Source organism: Cnephaeus nilssonii (genome assembly GCF_951640355.1).
Source record: "Cnephaeus nilssonii genome assembly, chromosome: 13".
In the NCBI taxonomy this organism is placed as follows: Eukaryota; Metazoa; Chordata; class Mammalia; order Chiroptera; family Vespertilionidae; genus Cnephaeus; species Cnephaeus nilssonii.
This window is the reverse complement of record NC_137084.1, coordinates 40482299-40502511: the sequence shown is the minus strand read 5'-3', so window position 1 is coordinate 40502511 and position 20213 is coordinate 40482299. Positions and strand designations below refer to the sequence as shown.

Genomic DNA, 20213 nt, shown 5'->3' with positions numbered 1-20213 from the left:
GGCAGGCAGTTGTGAGAATATAGATAGGAATGAGCCCAAGAGGGTGTTTTGAGGAGTTCTTCACTTTCTTTCAGACATCCTGTCTCCAACACAAAAGGTCAGAGATTAAAAGTGTTTGTCGCTGTTCCTGCTTCCCCTATTAGACTACCAGCTCTTTAAGGATAGCAACTGCGTTCTACTCATTTCTATATCACCAGTGCCCAGTACCCTGTCTAGGCCATAATAGAAACTCTGTTAGGGTATGCTGATCAAATAAGTGCCCATATCATGGTAAGGCAACAGGGTAGGAGATATGATGAAAAAGCTCCTAATTCTCACCTTTACTTCCCCATCTTACCCCAGAAGCCACATTTGGGAGTTTGGGGGGTGGAAGATTAGAGGTTAACATAGACAGGGAAAGATAAACATTGCGAACACCTTTGGAAGTCCTTTGGTAGATGCTGTACATGAAGCTTCTACAGCTGTAAAATTGCAGTTTTAATAACCTTTACTCAGATTTCACCTCGGCCTCCCAATACTTCCCCATCAGCCTACCCCGAATAGGCTGACACCAAAGACTGCTCCACCTTTGAGAATCTTAAATTCCATTTTTTTAAACATTCTGACCACATCTTTCTATCGTCCAGCCCTCTTACCTTCTTGTGCCCATGCACTTGCTCTCAGGGTCTTGATAATTCTTCCCTTTTTTTTCCCCTGATCTCTTTGTCTTTTAGCACTTCCTTCCTCACTTTTTGCTGACCTACTCTCCCACTAGAGCTGGTATCTTCATCTCATCTTTGCTTCTCTTTCACATTCACACAGCAAACCCCAACTTCCATAAAATCTATAATCAAACTGGATGTGCAGCTGAATAAAACCAACAAAGCAATTGTTTTGTTGGGGGGGAAAAAACAAAACACCTGATTATTTACCACTGCCTAAATTTTAAACTTATTTACATATTTATCCATTCTTTTCCCCTGGTTCCTGAGAAAGAGATGTCCCTGCTTCTCCAAGAATAGCACTCTACCTTCAGGATTCCATTTCCTGCCTTCTTCTTCAGAGACCTTTTCCTTTAGTCCATTGTATGCATCAGCCTCTCCTTTTATGTCCATTTCCCTTCAGGCAAAAAGCCTGTGCAAGACCATCCCATTATAAAAACAAAAGCTTCCCTCCCTAGCTGCCATTCTATTACCCCTACTCAATTCTTAGTCAAGCTTCTTAAAACACTGTCTCTCCAGATCCGAAGAAAGGGAAGCTTGTTTATGTTTCTATTTCTCCAATTTTATTTTGAAATCCTCACTGCTCAGTGTATTATAGTGAGGCTTCCACATTTCATCTCCCCAACTGAAACCAATTTCTCTACGGTCACCACTGACCACCTTATTACTAAATCTAATAATAAATATTCTCAATACTCATTCATTTGGCCTCCCTAGCAGAGTCAACTTTGTTGGTAACTCACCTTTTTAGAACTGCTTCTTACTTTGGAGGCACCATTTCTTCCCATTTTTCTCCTACATTGACATCTCCTTCTCTACCTTCTTTACTGAATCTTATTTCTCTGTTGTTGCCCTTCAACAGCATCAGATTAACTCCAGGAAAAGTAAGCAATATTTAGAACTGTGCAAACTGAGAAACCATATCATAAAGAACTTTTTCTCAGCCTTTGTCCTAAATATCTCTGTAATTGTATTTCCATGGTACCAGGTATCTCATAGCTAAAGCTCTATTCTGGAAGTTAGGCATAATGGTTCTCTTATTCCTTTAACTTTTCCTGGAATTTTCATTCTCTTTTAGTAAATACAGTGAAAGTAGATGGCCACAAGAGCTTAGGTAATGCCCAGATATCATTCATAATCCTGAAAGTATGAGCCATGGAAAGGAATTTGTCTATTTGTTTTTTCTCCCTTCCAAATGAAAATTCAAATGAACTCATCAATCGGTAGGATTTATTTTCTGTACTCCACCTCTAAACCTCTCTCTTCCTCCCAAGTCAGGTTTAAAGACAATGTTCCAAGAATCTTCTTACATCCAGCCTATCCAGATCTACTTTTTTCCATAATCTTCACTCTAAGATTATCTTTAGGTTCTGAAGAAATGGAAAGGCACTCAGAGCACCAGCAGATACTAAGGACTCTCCTACAAGATAAGTTTACCCCACTAGCCTTAATCCCTGATGTGTAAATTTAGGTATTCCAGAAAGTCATATTTCATCCGTGCTCCAGATTTCCCTCAGTATGGAAAGCAACTTTGAAACCTTCTTCCCCCAAAGAGAACATCCTTCACCATTTTTTATTTGCTTTCACTGTAGGGGTGTCAGTTAAGGCTTCCTAAATGTAACTAATTCTAGGATGAAACATTAAGACGATGGAGACAAACACAAACAATGCCCTTCTTTTACACAGCATGTACATGAGCATGCACACACACAAATGGTCACACCAAGGCACTAGCAAATATACATCTCACACTTGTACACACAGTTACACACTCAAGTTTTTACAGGTATTATCTCACATCAAACAGGCAGAAATTATTGTGCTCTTTCTTGGTCACACATAATACTAGCACAACCACAGAACTTAAGAAGAGTAATACTTACTCATCAGCGTTTCAGTTATCTTCCCTTGTTTATAGCAATCTGAACTCATACTTATAAACATACACACAAACATACACACACACTGCCAAAAATGCACAGTTTTAACAGACCCACTGTAGTACTCCACCAATTATATTCCCATGATCTACTCACTACTGAAAATGCAGTTAAGATTGAAGATCACATTGTTGAATAATTTCAGTTCATTTGGTTCTGTGATTTTTTTTCTCCAGCTGCACACCCAAGACTTAGATATTTGAAGGTATTTTTTAGGGGGAAATCTAAAATGCCCTCAAAACAAAATCTAGATCTAATGAATCAGCCCTTTCATAAGGTTATGTGATTTGGTATTAGAATTTTGATTCAGATGGGTACCTGGCATCATGGGCTTTGGAAGGGAACAGATTTGTCTCATGCTTGGAGGAGAAATATGAGGGTCAGACTCAGTCTGGGGTTGCAATAAGAGTTTTCAAGTTTGGGATAGTTTTAGGGAAGAGGCCCAAGAGGGCAATCTGAAAGGGCACTCACTGGGTGGCAGAAGTTTCATTTCCCTGTAGTTGGATGTACTGCACTGAGGGTCCACCAGGTAGAGTGGCATCAGCTTACTCACTGAAGGATTCATAAATTTATGAAAACCCCAAGAGTCCCTAGGATTTGTTTGTGGTTGGAGGAGGAGAGTGGAAACAATGGAGAGGGTGGGGTCAATCAGTGCTGTTGGGCCATAGGAGAATTGGTCCTAGAAGAATACCTTTCTTGGCTCCATTAATCCCTGATGTATCATCTATGTTCATTACCATGTTAAGCCTCCCTTGATCAGGGAATGCAAACACTTCTATGCACGTAAACATACCTCCTCATTGACAGCCTCAAACATACTCCTTTAAACATATTCAACTATTTATTTTTTTGCTAGTATTGGCTCTTTCAGATCCATTTGCATACAAACAGATAAATGCAAATACGCTCATACAACTGCCCAATAGCTAAGTCACTAATCACATATCTTAATACATCAAACACATACTATAATCTGTACATTCTTATATTGATGAGAGACACTGATGTAGATTATAGAGAGAATTTTAGAAATAGTTAGAGATTCATCCACATATCTGAAAAAAAGAGTCAGGTATGTTTCAAATATACTCCCATGCTCACATATCCAAAAGTATATTTTTTAAACACATGCCCATATTCTCATTAATAAATCAACAAAATGTCCACAAATTTATATCCCTATATCTCCTCATAGATTCGTATATGGAATTTAAATCCATTGTATTTTTTTTGTAAAAATGCATGTTAACATCTATATAACAAGCATTTTTTTTTACTCCTCCACTCATAGATTTTACAAACTTAGTTCAGTTCAACTAAGACCAAACAAAAGAATAGAAGAAAAACACATTTTTAGCATGATTGTACTTCAAGTATTACTCTCAGCACTGATGTTACACAGAGCAATAAAGACCTAGCACATAGCCCTAGCCAGGTTGGCTCAGTGGATAGAGTGTCGTCCTGCAGACTGAAGGGTCCTGGGTTCGATGAGCATGCAGGAGGCAGCCGATCAATGATTCTCTCTCATCATTGATGTTTCTATCTCTCTCTCCGTCTCCCTTCCTCTCTCTGAAATCAATGAAAATAAATACATACATACATAAATAAATAAAGCCAGCACCTATTCTTTTTTAAAATATATTTTTATTGATTTCAGAAAGGAAGGCAGAGAGAGAGAAATAGAAACATTAATGATGAAAAAGAATCGTTGATACACTGCCTAGGATCAAACCCGCAACCCAGGCATGTGCCCTAACTGGGAATGGAACCGTGACCTCGAGGTTCATAGGTCGACATTAAACCACTGAGCAACACCAGCCTGGCCCAGCACTTATTCTGTAAAAAAGATATATATTAAAAAGCCAAGCACTCAACAGTCCAGACACCCTCTAGAGGCAAATATGCCTCCAGATGCTACTTAGTAATATGGCATAAACTTATTTCACAACAAAGCCAATGCTTTAATCTGAACTTATCTAATGTGAATGTACAATCTGTACATTATATGTTTGAAAGAAATAAAATAACAATATAAAGAATTAAACTTCAATTAATTATATGAATGCTGAAATATTTAATAGGAAGTGTATTGATGTTGTAACTTAATTTTGAAACACATTGATAAAATAAATGGACTGATGGATAAATAGAGGGATGGACACATGGGTAGATATATGATAAAGATAGTATAGTAAAAAGTATTAATAGCATGTAAGTTGTGAGTATACTGGTGTTTATTGTAAAATTCTCACAAGTTTTCTGTGTGTTTAAAATTTTTCATGATAAAATGTTGGAATAATTTCAAAATTTGTTATAAAAATATAGATGGCATAAAATATTACCTTACTTTCAGGTATAAAAGATAGTGATTCAACATTTATACACTTTATAATGTGATCACCACACTAAGTTTAGTTAATTTTTGTGAAGAAAAAAACAAACAAACAGATGGAGCAGGACATAAACCATTCTTCTAAAAGCACAAAACATGTTCAAAACTGCAATGAAATTCAACCAAATGCAAATTATCTCAAGGTCTAGTTTAAAACAACCCTGGGCATCTTTTGTATGAACTCAGTATTAGTAGAAGTTATGCGATGAATTTTATGTATTTGGCATAATTGATATCTTATATATGGTTAAAGACAAGAATCAAACTTCTCAGCTGCATCTTGTTTTTTTTCCCCCAAAGCTAACTGCTTATGATTAAGAAAAAGGCACTCATGTCAATACCAGTGGCCCATCCTAGGGCCATCTGGTTCTTCCCCCAGACTATTCTCTCCCCACTGGAAGCTACAGAACCATGCAGAGTCAACTATAATAGAGTGTGATCAATGCTTTCATGGCAAAAATGAACAATGTTACTAAAAGAGAGTCATCAATTCTACTTGAGTGGTTAAGGTTTTCGGAATAAAGATAGGTTTTGATTGTGTTACAATCTTGAAGAAGTTCCCCCCCAAATCTGGCTATCTCATTGTGTGAGAGATCATGTTACACAACAGGATTTCTACTCCTCAGAACGCAAGTTCAATGACTCTCATTCTCATCTTTCACAGACTACAGTGAGTTACACCTTACGTGGTGCTGACTATGAAAATCAAAGCCCGTGGGAGATTATTTATTTTACAATGTTAGTGATTCATGAAGGCTGAGGTGAGTGGATGAAATTTGCTTCCATTTTGCACCAATAATATACCTGAGTAAGATCCACTCCTACTCTTCTGCAACTATTCTGCATATCACAGGAGTCAAAATAGTTCTTGAAGAATATCCCAATCTCCAGTGAGTGGACTTCCAGATAGGTTCAGTTGTTGGGAAGCATTGGCAGACAGAGGATATGCCACTCTCTCCACTCTCCCAGCTAAAGCAGGGTCTCTGTCATTGTTTGCTTCTCATACTCTCAGCTTCTACTGGTTGAGATCACCTTGGATCCAGCTCCAGCAACACAGCCTTTGACTCTCCAGCCTAGAGGTAGTGGTGGCTTTCTGCTATTGCAAATATCTGTGTTGTATTAGCATCTGATAATCAATTTTTTTAGCTCTTTTGATACCATGTAAAGAATTCTCAGGTTTGGCTCAGTGGATAGAGTGTCGGCCTGCAGACTGAAGGGTCCCAGATTTGATTCCGGTCAAGGGCATGTACCTTGGTTGCGGGCACATCCCCCGTGGGGGGTGTGCAAGAGGCAGCTGATCAATGTTTCTCTCTCATTGATATTCCTAACTCTCTATCCCTCTCTCTTCCACTCTGTAAAAAATCAATAAAAATTTTAAAAAAAGAATTTCAAGGATTAAGTTCATTGTTTCATTGTTTTGGTTATCATTTATCTTCTCTCGATCTCAATCTCACCTTTTATATTATTAATTGTGATACTGGGGCTGGGCCTCTGAAAACTGTATTTCTCCTTTGCCAAAGAGCTCCAACAATCTGCAAAAAGGGCAGAGGAGTGGCAGGAAGCTCTAGGAAGCTGAGGCAGGAAGGAGGACTTGCTTTGTGTTGCTGTCAGTGTTACTCAGTAAAACTTATTCACCCAACAACCAGTGGTTAATTCCAGTGGTGTTAGTTGGGTCCATATTGCAGCTTTTCAACACTCCAGGAAACCATCTTCCCATGATCTCCTAAAGACCTTAGGACAAGCCAGAGAAGTCCTCAAGGCCTCCCATCTCAGAGGTGTAAGTCTCAGTCATTCAGGGCCTATTGTATTTTATAAAGTCTGGAATGGGGAAATATAAAGGACCCAGAGTCTCACAACAAAGCTCAAGTGATTAGGGAAGAATTACATAGCAGAGGAAGCTCATAATGAATATTATACCTGTAGGATTCACCAGAAAGAGTGTGTTTTTAAAATTAATTTCTTCAATTATAGTTTACATACAATGTTATTTTGTATAAATTTCATATGTACAACTTAGTGGTTAGACAATCATATACTTGACACAATGTTTTCATCATTTGAAGTATCTACCTGCTACCATATATAGTTATTACAATATTATTGACTACAGTATATTCCCTATGCTGTACTTTACATCCTCCTCTCCCCCAGTGACTATTATTTTATAACTTCCCATTCTTAATCCTTTCATCTTTTTTACCTAGTCCCCCAACCACTTTCCCTTCTGGCAACCATCAGTCTGTTCTCTCTCTGTATCAATGAGTCTGTTTCTATTTTGTTTGTTTATTCTGTCCTTTAGATTCTACACACAAGTGAAATCATAAGAAAGAGTTTTAAAAGGCAGAATTCGCCACACTGGAAAATGATGTAGACAAAATCACAGAAGCACAAAGTCATGAAATAGAGTGTTTGTTTGAGAATCTGCAGGAGGTCCAGAAAGACAGGAACAAATATTGTGAGGCTTGGAATGAAGAGAGACCATTGGAAAGGAAAAACAAAGGTCTTATACATATTCAACAGCTGCAAATCTTGCAAAGGGAATGGTTTGAGAACAGAGAACAGGCAAATTGCATAATTGCAGCTCAGGAAAAAATGGCCTCTTGAGAGGAGAAATGCCAATCTGCTAGGAGTTTGGGTTATACTTGTACATGGAACACAATTTTAAAGTGGATTCTTCCTATTTCAAAATGGCTAACACATGAAGACAATGGATGCTGTAGTCTTAATGGGCAACCACTAGGAAATTTTCAATACGTTTTCAGAGAACCAGATGGCTGACTTGTAAACTCCTTCTCCAAATTTAGTAGTTCTCAATCAGGAGTGTATTTGTCCCTCAGGGGACATTTGGTAATGTCTGAAGGTATTTTTGGTTGTCATTAGTGGGGTGGAGCACCTACTAGGTAAAGACCAGGAGTGCTGTTAAATATCCTATAATGCACAGGACATCATATCACAACTAAAGATCATTTAGCCCAAAATGTAAATCTTGCTGAGATTATGAAAATCTGCCTTTATTAATGTTCAACTGAATTATGAATTAGAGAATTTAAATGAAGAGATCCCTTTGAAAGAACTAAGTCTCCCATCCCACACTCAAGAGAAAGGAAAGAGTGGTACATTTCACTTTACCTTGAATCAAGAGAGAGGGACATGAAGGATTCTGCGCAGGAAACATATGTCCCTGAAATTAGGGGAGAGAGAGTCACAACAGACTCTTGCCTGGGAATCTAAATGGAGAGATAAAAGTTTCCTTGCTGTTCTGGTGGCAGAAGTGAAGGGGACACTGTTGCTGTTTTGGTTAGGGCATTTATTGCAGTGGAGGAAGGCTGACCATTTCCTGATGGGTTACATGCTGGAAAGACATGGCTTGGTGTTGTCTTCAAGCCTGTCCTGAAGAAAGCATGAATCTATAAGGAGGATCTGGGTTTTGGATGGAGTCATAAGCAATCAAACAGATTCAAGATTTTTTAAAAGTTCAAATCAAGTGGAGAAGTAAAAGATGGGGAGATGTTTCTTTGAATGATCTCTGAAAGTACTCAATGCAAGAAAGAGTCAGCTTTAAACAGTTAAGATACCTGGTAAAATGATAGTAGCTAACTGAAGCACTAATGAATTATGAAGCTTTCACTTCCCCTTCTCCCTCCTCCCTGGAGAGATCAGAAACCATGGTTAGCAAGTAAGGGATGGGAGAACGGGAAAGGCTATAATCTAGACACTGGGAAGCTTAACTTACAACCTGAGTTTGGGTATTCTAATTACTTACCAGAGGATGTTTTATTATTTGAATGTGATGAGAAATCTCAGGGAGCTCGATTTTCAAACAGGAGTAAAGAAATAACTAGCCTTATTCAATACATGTAAAAAGGAAAAGAAAAGTAAAAATAGTTATTTTATGATTATGTCTTATTTGTGAGCTTGGTAAAAATATTAAGTAACCCTGAAATCTCTCATTATAGTGCCTGGACATCCATCACCAGATGGCGTCTTGCATTGGGTATTGAAGTGGTCTGGCAAATTGCTGAGTTATTTTTTCAGCTAAAAGAGCACATGTTTTAGTCTCATAAGTCATTAAGAACCTCAAGAGACTAAAACCTGATGCATTTTCAGACACAGAGTCAGCATCAATCCTCTCTCTCCAGAGGCTTAGAGTGAGATATAAAAGTGGCAGGCATGAATTCATCTTAAGAGCCAGAGAGAAGGATGGGCTGTTCTGTGGTATCTCTCATCTGACTTTCTCCTGGTGAGTCCTGAAACCCTGCCACGGTGAGCTAGCTGACTCTCCTGAAGTCTGGTCCAAGAAAGAGTTAAATTGGGACAAGAGTAGGAAGGGTGATGGAAAGACTTGGTGGGGGTTATTTTATAGCAGCATCTTAGAGTGATCAGAGCAGGTGGAAAGGTCCTTTGTCTTGGGTTCTTGTTTGCGAATTGCCACTAACTGATTTTGTAACTATTTATCTGGCTAGCTCACTTTCCAGAGCCAATTCCTTGGGATCAAGGCTTCTATGATTTATTAACATTGTGGCAAGGTCAGGGAGGTTCAGAAATCCAGGAGCAAAGTGCTCACAACCTATTATTCCATGACTCAAACTAACAGCTGAGCCAAGACATGAGGTCAAACTGCTCTTGCCTTATAAATTTTGAGATAAAATATGTACAAGTCCCCCAGGAAATTAAAAGAGTAGAATAAATCAGCTAGTCATAAACTTCACGTGAACCATAAGTAGCCAAGCATTTCTTTTATTATGGTCTTTAGAGGAGCCTCTCTCTATACGCCTCCAATCCCATGACTACCTTGTTTTGCCTTCATTCAGCATCCTTAGCAAATCTTCTTAGGCCATACTTGGCTTCACCAAATATTAAAAACTAAAATAAAACACCAGAGACATAAAGGATCTTAGAATATGTCCATAAAAAAACAACAATTACATATAAACAAGAGGCCTCCGAACGGAGAATCAATTTTCCCAAGCTTATACACCAGAGCCTGTAGGAGCCAGGGTTAAATCTCAGGCTTGTGGATCCCCAGCCCGGGCTCCTCATGCCCCTAAATCACTCTGGTTCCTATGTGACTTCAGTTAAAGGAAAGGTTATGGATTCATATATATATATATATATTCCAGCATTGGAGACAATTGCTTTTTGTGTCATTTTAACCACATTAATCTGACTTGAGCATTCCCTTTGTTCAAGGACACCTAAGATATCTCCATTCAAAAATGTGTGCTTGTATTTTTCTTTTCAACGTCTCCAACACCTAAATGATGTCTCAAATATCTCAATAAGATATTAGAAAGTCTTACAGATCTTTTTTAAATTGAAATTTTTATCACTGACTTGCCACACACCAGGAGGCAAGCTCACTTCAGTGTCCACACCTAGCAAGGATTAAATGAGTAACGGGCTGCAAAGGTCCTTGCAGAGTGTCTAGGAAATCGCATGTACTCAATATGTATTGTTTTTTCCCCTCATTGTGTTCTTTTCTTCATATGCATCCAAACAAACAAGAAGGCTATTGGTCAAGGTGGCCTTTCTGCCATAAATCCTAAAACTTAGGTTTTTATACCCAGAATGGCTTTGGCCTTGCCCTTCACAGAACCCTGCTTTTATTGAAGACTACTTCCTTCTCCCTTCTCTTTATATTCCCTTTACATTAGCTCAGTTCTCTTCTGTTTTCTCTGATCACCACTATGAGACTCTGTATAAAAAATGGGAATTGTAGCCAGGTGGGAGAGACAAGAAACAAACAAGGTCAGTCAGTCCTGGATCCTAAGGAATCAATTCTGGACGGGAGAGAGACATCCAGGACCAGAAAAGATGCACTCAGTCACACAGAGAAGTGGCCACTGACTTTCTGGGACCACAGGAAGATCTGAGTTCTGTACTGCCAGGGGAAATCCAGAAAGGTGTCCTGGAGGGCTAGCGCTGCATCACAGGGCAACTCGGTGGCCTTCTAATGCCTAGGGCTCCCAGATCCCACTCCTCCTCCTACAGCCCCATCAAAAGGAATCTGAGATCATGCTATGGCCTTGCTTTGTTAGAGGTGGGAGAGGAAAGAGAAGGGGCAAATAGTGGTATGTATTTCTGAACTCCTCTTCCAAAAGAGGGTGCCTCACAATCCTCAAGCATGTCTGCCAGGTGAAAAGACTCTAGCTGCTCTATTGTCATCCATAATGAGGAAATGAACATGAAAGGGGTTCAAAAACATTTGAGTGAGAGAAGAATAAAATATATAATCGCTTCCAAAGGGAAATAGCTGTGAGTTAGCCTCTAGGAATTGAGTATGTAATATGTAACGGCAATACATGATGCGAGGAAAAGTGCCTAAATGTTGATGAGTGACTTCATAACAGTGGACAAGTGAAGTGTGCAAATATGCAGTTGGAAGTGTTGTTTTTAAAAAGGATGAACAGCTTTGTGCCTTTGCAGAAACATGTGGTTTCTTTGTTGCTATTTTTGCAGCAACTCTGAAATAAAAAGATGATGTCCAGAGGCAATAATTTCCTCCACTTCCCACTGTCCCTCCCTCTCCCACTCCCTTGGTGACATACATAACTCACACTAACTCTGGAAGATGCTCTCATTAATCAGTGACACATCTGAATTAAACAATATTTTCAAGAATATATTTAAATAAATACTTCCAAATGCCATTGAAAATTCAAATTCCTGGTGTCCTTTTAACAACTATCTATGAATTACAGCTAAAACATTCCCATTCAATTATGCTTATAAGACGTTAAACTTGTGAAAAATACAGTTGAAATATTTTCCTTGTAACTAATTGATATTTTTGAAGTATTTTTCAAATGTCTTTCTTCTTCCATTCAACAGAGGGAAATAGTAGCCCAGCCGGTGTGGCCAGATGACCATAAAATGTAAAGAAAGGATGTTTGCCTGCATTTTCCTCCAAACAGTGATTTCATGAATGCATCCATTTCCAACTGAGAAGACATCATCTGAGGTGTCTCTCACTCCTTGGTTCCCTCTCTTCCAGTAAGTGCAACTCTCAGAAATTCCCCAGATCAGAAGGTCTCACCTGAAAAGTGTCCTGCTTCCTCCTGCCATGGGATTATTCAATGTCACTCATCCTGCTTCCTTCCTCCTGACTGGTATCCCTGGTCTGGAGAGCTCTCACTCCTGGCTAGCTGGGTCCCTCTGTGTGATGTATGCTGTGGCCCTTGGGGGCAACACAGTGATCCTTCAGGCTGTGCGAGTGGAGCCCAGCCTCCACAAGCCCATGTACTACCTCCTGTCCATGCTGTCCTTCAGTGATGTGGCCATGTCCATGGCCACACTGCCTACTGTGCTCAGAACCTTCTGTCTCAATGCCCGAAACATTGCTTTTGATGCCTGCCTAATCCAGATGTTTCTCATTCATTCCTTCTCCATGATGGAGTCAGGTATTCTCCTGGCCATGAGCTTTGACCGCTATGTGGCCATTTGTGATCCCTTGCATTATGCCACTGTGCTCACCCATGGAGTCATTGTTGGAATGGGTGTAGCTGTAACTGCTCGGAGCTTCATCACCCTCTTTCCTCTTCCCTTCCTCATCATGAGGCTGCCTATCTGCAGGTCCAATGTTCTTTCCCATTCCTACTGCCTGCACCCAGACATGATGAAGCTGGCCTGTGCTGACATCACTATCAATAGCATCTATGGACTCTTTGTTCTTGTATCCACCTTTGGCATGGATCTGTTTTCCATCTTTCTCTCCTATGTGCTCATTCTGCGCTCTGTCATGGCCATTGCTTCCCATGAGGAACGCCTCAAAGCTCTCAACACATGTGTGTCCCATATCCTGGCTGTACTTGCATTTTATGTGCCAATGATTGGGGTCTCCACAGTGCATCGCTTTGGGAAGCATGTCCCACGCTACATACATGTCCTCATGTCCAATGTCTACCTTTTTGTACCTCCTGTGCTCAATCCTCTCATTTATAGCGCCAAGACAAAGGAGATCCGCCGAGCCATTGTCCGCATGTTTCGCCGCATCAAAATGTGACTTTCACATATGGCTTTCAAATATGATGTTTATTGTAACCATAGACTGCCATCTATGGTATCATCATGATCATTGTCATCATCGCTGTGTCATCATCAAGAATAAATAGATATGTGTCCTGGGGAAAAAAGTAAAAGATCAGAAAATGGAATGACAAAATTTGTAACACATGACAGATAATAGTACTTTCAGCAAGCATGGATGGCATTATTAGAAAGATAAATATTAGAAGCAATTGAGAGATTTGACAAAGTTTTATAGAAGAAAATTAATCCAAACTAAGAATCATTTTCTACAATAATAAATATTACTAATTTATACATTAAGCCTTTAAAATGCCAGGTTCTATTCCAAATTATTTTTGTGCATTAATTCACTTATTCTTTATAGCAGTCCTATGAGGTACAGATAATTAAGTAAACTGTTCAGAGAAACACAGATAATATGCCATTCAGAGGAGATTCAATACGAGTCTGGCTCCAGTATTTGTAAGCATTATAAATACTGCCTGTCTAATAGCATCACTATTAACATTACTATTGCTCTCCTTGCTTTCACCACCATTTTCACTCCCCAAAATTCATGAGCTGTTTTAACTTCACAATGTGAAATTTGATGTACTGTCAGAACTTGCCATAAGATATATGAACAAATGTGATCCAGGAAAACTGATGGAATTGGCATCTAGAAAAAACTCTATCTGTCCACCATGTAATCCTCCTCCAAGAGAAGCAATGTTGAATATCTGAACCATAAACTTCTTTTTGACACTGTACTAGATACATGACTTACCTTTCTCTTCCTTTTCTGGTTTTTAAATTTGCTTCCATACAATGGCATGATAATAGATGTTAGAAATTATGTATTTCTAGAATTTCCAGCTACAAAAAGGCATGGGATAGACTGAATAGAGTGTTAATGATTTGGACACTAGAAAATAATTCTTTTAGACTTTCTCTTAGATTTATTTCCCTTCCATTCCTGTTCCTTGACATCAGAGAAGTAGGATTCAATAAAAATCCCTTGGTAATTTTAGTGGTCTCAAACTAAATTTGGGCTGAATTCTAAACTAAAATAAGGGAGATATCCTACAGAGTGTTACCTAAATCACCAGCAAAACTGGGCAAAAGACCCATACCAATAGAGCATATAGTCATCTAGAGTTTTCTTCTCTATAAAATGCTCTACTGAGAAAATATTAAGGAGAAGTGTCAGGTGCCTGAAGGAGGGAACTATTTCTGAATGAAGATAATGTAAATATTCAGGATCCAGTGTTTCCAAAAGATGTTCAGAAATTCAATAAGAGACTCACAATATATATGTGGTTGTCCACTAAAGAAATCATTTTGGGGAGCATGATTGAATAACATAACTCAGCATATATATGACAAATAATTGAGGTATTAGATGTATAGAGTCAGAATATGGTCCTAGTTAGTTTCTAATTCATGCAAGAAATTATTGCAACATAAAATAATAATAATAATAATTTATAATACCTTGAAAGTTTAGTTTTAAATGAATATATAGATGCAAAGGCAAGGCTTGGGATAGCTACTATATGGAATCAAGGGAAATACTTTCTTCCAAGGGAAAGAAGGGAGCACATCCTTTTGACCACAGGACAAACTTTGAAACACAGTGGTATAACGGAAAAAAAGAAGGAACGGCAATATGAGCCTCCTAAAAGACCCTCTGGCTCCTGTCCACTGTTTCCTTTCTTTTTGCTCCATCATTAATTAAAAATGCTTCTTATCTATAGAGGATAAAGGAAAAAATAATTGTTAGGTTTTATCTCTTATTATGAGGCAGGGGCTATAAGAAAACTTTCGAGCCACTCCTGCAATTTCCCTTGTAAGAAGGTCTCAGGTAAGTCCTGTTCTTTTGTTTTAAGTAAAAACTTTCTTTTAACTCCCTTTATTTAAAAAGATTTTCTTTGAAGTCAACATTTTCCCCTATTGATAGTAAAATGCTTAGACTTTGGCCTAGTAAATGGAGAAAAGAAATTCTTTTATTTATTTATTTACTAGTGTCCTGGTACACAGAGTCATGCACATTGAAAGGAAATTAATTAGAAGAAATATTTTAATATCGCTATTTGCCCTTTCTTTATAATAGAAGTGTCAACCAAATTCACGATAGACAATGACAGATTGAAACACATTGTGATTGGCGCCAGTGAGAGCTTTATATGTATCGCACATGCGCTAGTCAACTTTTATAGATACAGAATAAATTTGCTTAATTAGACCTGCTTTCTGACTTAGCTAAACTTTTTCCAGCCCAGTGAAGCACCCCAACTTCTCTTTCAGGTAATTGTCAGCAACACAGCAGTAAATATCAACACAAAGCAGATTATTATTGTAGATCACGCAGAGAGAACAAAGGGTAAAATATTTAACTGTAGCAGTGTTCGAGTATATTCTGTGCAGTGAGAAAACCTGAAGTCATTTTCAAGTTCCACCATTTCTTACTTCTTTTCAGTCAGGTCAAGTTTCTAAACTTTCTAGATCTCCATTTTCCGGCTAATGAAAAGAAAATAGGATTCTACTAAGTCTCCTATCTACCTACTCCCGAACTTCTGTAAGGATTAAATAAGATGAGGCACATAATAATGCATCACAAACATTTGGTTAAAGTGTAAAATGTTTGCACCTGGCTATAAAGGAAGTCATGTTCCTGGGGTGAAGAAACTACAAGGATGCTAGTCGCTAGGGAGAGGAACCCAGGCGTTGCTATGTGATGTCATTATGCAGCACCCACAGCCACCGGTTCTGGGCTGGGCTGGGCTGTGGGTCACAATTTGTGCCGCCATTTGTTGAGGTGTCACTCCAGAGTGGTCGTGGGGCCTGTGTCCCACTTGGGGGAATCCAAATGTTGGTTTGTTGGCGCCAAGTCCGTGGTGCCATTTATTTTTAATCATGACAGCTCCTACATTTAGCATCTGCCCCCTGGTGGTCAGTGCGCATCATAGCTACCAGTCAGATGGACAGACACTTAGCCTTTTATATAGAGAGATTGTTTAAAGTATTACATATCTCTCCTTTTTCCCTGATTGACCCCCCTGCCCCCCAGAAAAGAAATTCTTATACTTCTTTTATTTTGAGCCTCATAGGCCTACCTCTAAACTAAGAAAATGACATACTGAACATGGTTCAGCTATGCCTGTGAAGGGACTATTTTGAAGTTTATGGGGAGGGAGAATCTCTGCATAAGACAGGTCATTAGTTAATCTTTCCTTGTCATGGGTGTATATCTCATGCTCTGGGCCCATGCTGGGTGGGTTGGTGGAGAGAGAAGAACCTAGAATAATACTTTTGGTAAGATAGTATACATGATCTCTGTGCCTCACTGTAAAACTCATAGAAAAGTTAATATAAACAAGATGTGATAAAGAATTGAAAAAACACAAATCCATATTATGTGGACTTATATTAAATTAATTTCTGTGTGAGCCCAGGAAGTGGGAGAACCTTCATAAAAGAGAGCATGGTAGAAGAGGGTAACACACAGGCCCTAGGCGTGGCTGACCATCAGTCTTACTTTCTGAGTACCAGTCCTGCCTCACGAAGCCATCTCCAGACCTGACAGATCTGCTCAGACAAGGCCACTATGCTTCTGCAGTAACAATTCAGTTGGACAAGATGTGCACTTCACCCAGAAACTGCTTTTTAAAGAATAAATAAGAGCAGGGCACAGAGGGTCTATTTTCTGAGTTAGGGTTCATGGATTTGTTAAAGTAGGAGTGGGTGCATGTGATTTGTGTTCATATTTATAAGTTGTTTTTTTTCTTCTATTATCCATGAAAAACTTGTTTATCAACTATATTAAATAAATACAAGAGATAAATTATCCATTAATTATTTTATTAGGTTTTTTTGTACATGTGTAACTCAGAGGTCAGTTGGTACCAGCTAAATATTTGATATTTCACTGAAAATTGCATGAACTTCCAATACTCTTCAAATGGAAAATATTATCCCCTGCCAAAACTTTTATAAATTTCTGGTTATGTTTCACTTATTTAAAGCACTAGTGTGTGACAGGCTTTATTAAAAGTTTAGATGAAAAAGAGATCTCAGCTAATATAAATGCAAAAAACAGAATCAGTTATTGGATAATCTTGATGTTGCATCATTTACTGCCAGCCATTTTGCTCAGAATATTTGTCTCCAAACTGTTTTTCAGCCTTCATTCCTCCTAGCAGAGATATGTAGTTACAGACCTTTACTCAACCCCAGGTCTAAAAAAATGTGGAGAATTTTGGAGGGGAAAGGATACAATTTTGATGGAAAACTATTTTTCTTACAAGTTTTTTTGTTTGCTTATAATAGACATAACAGCTCATTTATTTACTTATTTATTTATTCACTCAATATTTATTAAAACCTAAATATGGCAAGCATGGTATTAGGTGTGAGGGATCAGTGATTATGGAATATAGTCACTAGGTTTTATGAGAGAAACCTACCTGAAGACAGATGGAAGGGGTATATCAAAGGCTCCTGAGATGTGTTTAATAGATACTTTTTTTTTTCCAGTACCTCTTGCAAAGTTGCGCTGTGTTTTGAGTGGGTGAACTGTATGGAGGAGTGTTACTGCTGGAAATGTAGTACCCATCCATGCGAACTATTTAAAGGCTACAGATTTACGGTAAACCTCCCATATTACTGGGCTAGGAGAAATGAGCTTCCTGCATGGCAATCTGCATTTTTATAACGAAAGGCAGACTCTAAACAACCATGGATCAGAGTCAACTTTAATTATTAGTTTCAATAGTGACAGAGACAAATTATTCTGTAAATCTTAAACAGTTTAGAACTGATAGATAAGTGGCTTTTCCTGTATTTGACTTGGCATTATGAAAACAAATCTTTTGTATAATATTAATACAAAAAAATCTGAGCGTCACCAATTTAGTAAACAAATCCTTGTCTAAGTGCAAAAGATGCAAGTAAAATAAATCTGAAATTCAAATAAAGAAACTCCTCTTGCCAAAACCGGTTTGGCTCAGTGGATAGAGCGTCGGCCTGCGGACTCAAAGGTCCCGGGTTCGATTCCGGTCAAGGGCATGTACCTTGGTTGCGGGCACATCCCCAGTAGGGGGTGTGCAAGAGGCAGCTGATCGATGTTTCTCTCTCATCGATGTTTCTAACTCTCTATCCCTCTCTGTAAAAAAATCAATAAAATATATTTTTTTAAAAAAGAAACTCCTCTTAAACAGATCCAAACCTTATATAACTTGGTTAGAAACATTAGGTTGGAAATATTTCCCATGTCAATTACTCAGCTTATGAATGGAGATTGATGGTACATTCAACAGGAAATATCACTCAACATTTAGAATCCAAATATCTACAAGAACATTTTTACAAATGAAGTAGAAAAATAAGTTCAGGGTTATTAGGGTGAAGAGATTTATAAGACACAAGTCAGGTATAAATGGACAATTAGGTACTATTTTTAAACCAATCCTGATTTATATTCAATGCAATTTCTTAAAGAGCCCCCTTTGCCTTCAGTTCACACAAAAATATTATAAACAAGTTTATAATTTATCATTTATTTAAATGTCAGTATACTACTTGAATACTATTTGACCAGTTTGAACAAATACAATTTATCGCAAAAAGAAAAATACAAACAAACTTCATTTCTAAGTCTGTCAATTTTTTTTAAAATTGTCAATATTTCTTAGGCAATAACAAAACATATATGTATACATACATATGTATAATGGATTATTTTTTCATATTAAGAAAATAACAGCTTATAATTTTCTGTCCGATCAACATAAATTTCTATAATGTATATTCCACATAAACAGTTTATGTGGGGCGGGGCGGGGCACACACACACACATACCCAGTAGTCTTTATCCAACTACCAAATGGAGGGTGAGTGCTCTGTAATACTGAAATAAATTTCTATCACAGTTTTGTGCAGTGATTCCTTATTTATTCAGATCTAAGCTCACACATTTGTAATCAACTGGTGAGACATACAAAGAAACATCTCCCAAAATCACATGCCTTTTGCTATCAGGAGCCAGGCTCTATCCATCTCCATATTCCCAGTGCTCAGCACCGAGCTAGGCTCATGGTCATCATCTCATGTATGTTTGCTCCATGAATCAATAAGGGATCACTGCACAAAATGCTGACAGAAGTACTTACTGTGTCACACTGGTACTCACTCTTCCCATCCTCATGCCTTATTCTGTGACTTCTCAATTCTGTTACTGAGATTGAGATGTATTTTTAAAAAATAAGCCTAAAAAATACTGAAGTCAGCTATGTGGTTTCTAATATTCAGATATAGAAACTGAAGCATGAGGATATAAAAAGATTTTTTTCTTAAAGAAGGAAGATTCGCCACAGCAACCCAGCGCTGACTGCAGGACTGACTTCCGGTTTCTCAAGCCTCCAATCATGATGGACCCAGGGTTTTTATATATTAGGATTGTTGGAGATGTTACCTCTAGGTGTCTAGTCTTTTGTTGTTGTTGTTGTTAATTTGGCATTCATGAGGTATTTAGAGGATATTCATAGTTATATTTCTGTTATGTTTAGGGCATCATCATGTCACTCAATTTCTATGTCTTTATTTTAGAAAAGTTATTTTACGATACTATGAGAAAAAAAGCATGGAAAGATGTAAATATTTCTCTCTTTTCTTCATCCAGTGTGGCTAGAGAGCAGTCCGGTTCCTGAGTAGGGGCAGCTGGGGATTGAGAAAATGAAAGAAAGAGACAAACACAGACATAGAAGGAAAAAGCTGGGCCTGGGTGGGACAGCTGTCCTCTGATGGAAAGACAGTGACCTGGAGCCAATACAGTGCATTTATTTTATACAGCAAAATACCAGGAAGTTTTACTAAAGCCCAAGACAATGGAGATTATGTGCCTTCTTGTGGCTTCTTTGTAATCATCATTTCTGGGTGGGCCTGAATAATCGTGTTTATTCCTGGTACTTGGCTGGATTTAGATAATGAAACCCACCCCCTGGTGCCTGAGCTGAAGGTCAGGCTGACAACACACCTGCCTCTGGCAAGGTGTGTTTCCAGGACGTGGCTCTGCCAATGCCACTGGATTCAGCTGACAATAATTAAAGAAATGCTCATGTGCCTTCCCAGGCGCTCTCTACAGAAAGAAATGCTTATTTGAAAAAAAAAAAAAA

At 38.3% G+C, this 20213-nt stretch overlaps 1 protein-coding gene across 1 annotated transcript; it reads left to right on the top strand.

Moving 5' to 3' along the window:
• Positions 1-12096: 12096 nt before the first annotated feature.
• LOC307109608 (olfactory receptor 51I2) lies at positions 12097-13035 on the top strand (the record flags this gene model as incomplete). Its single annotated transcript, XM_079788425.1, has 1 exon — positions 12097-13035. The coding sequence occupies one exon, from the start codon at positions 12097-12099 to the stop codon at positions 13033-13035; it is 939 nt and encodes a 312-aa protein (XP_079644551.1).
• Between the last annotated feature and the right edge of the window lie 7178 nt (positions 13036-20213).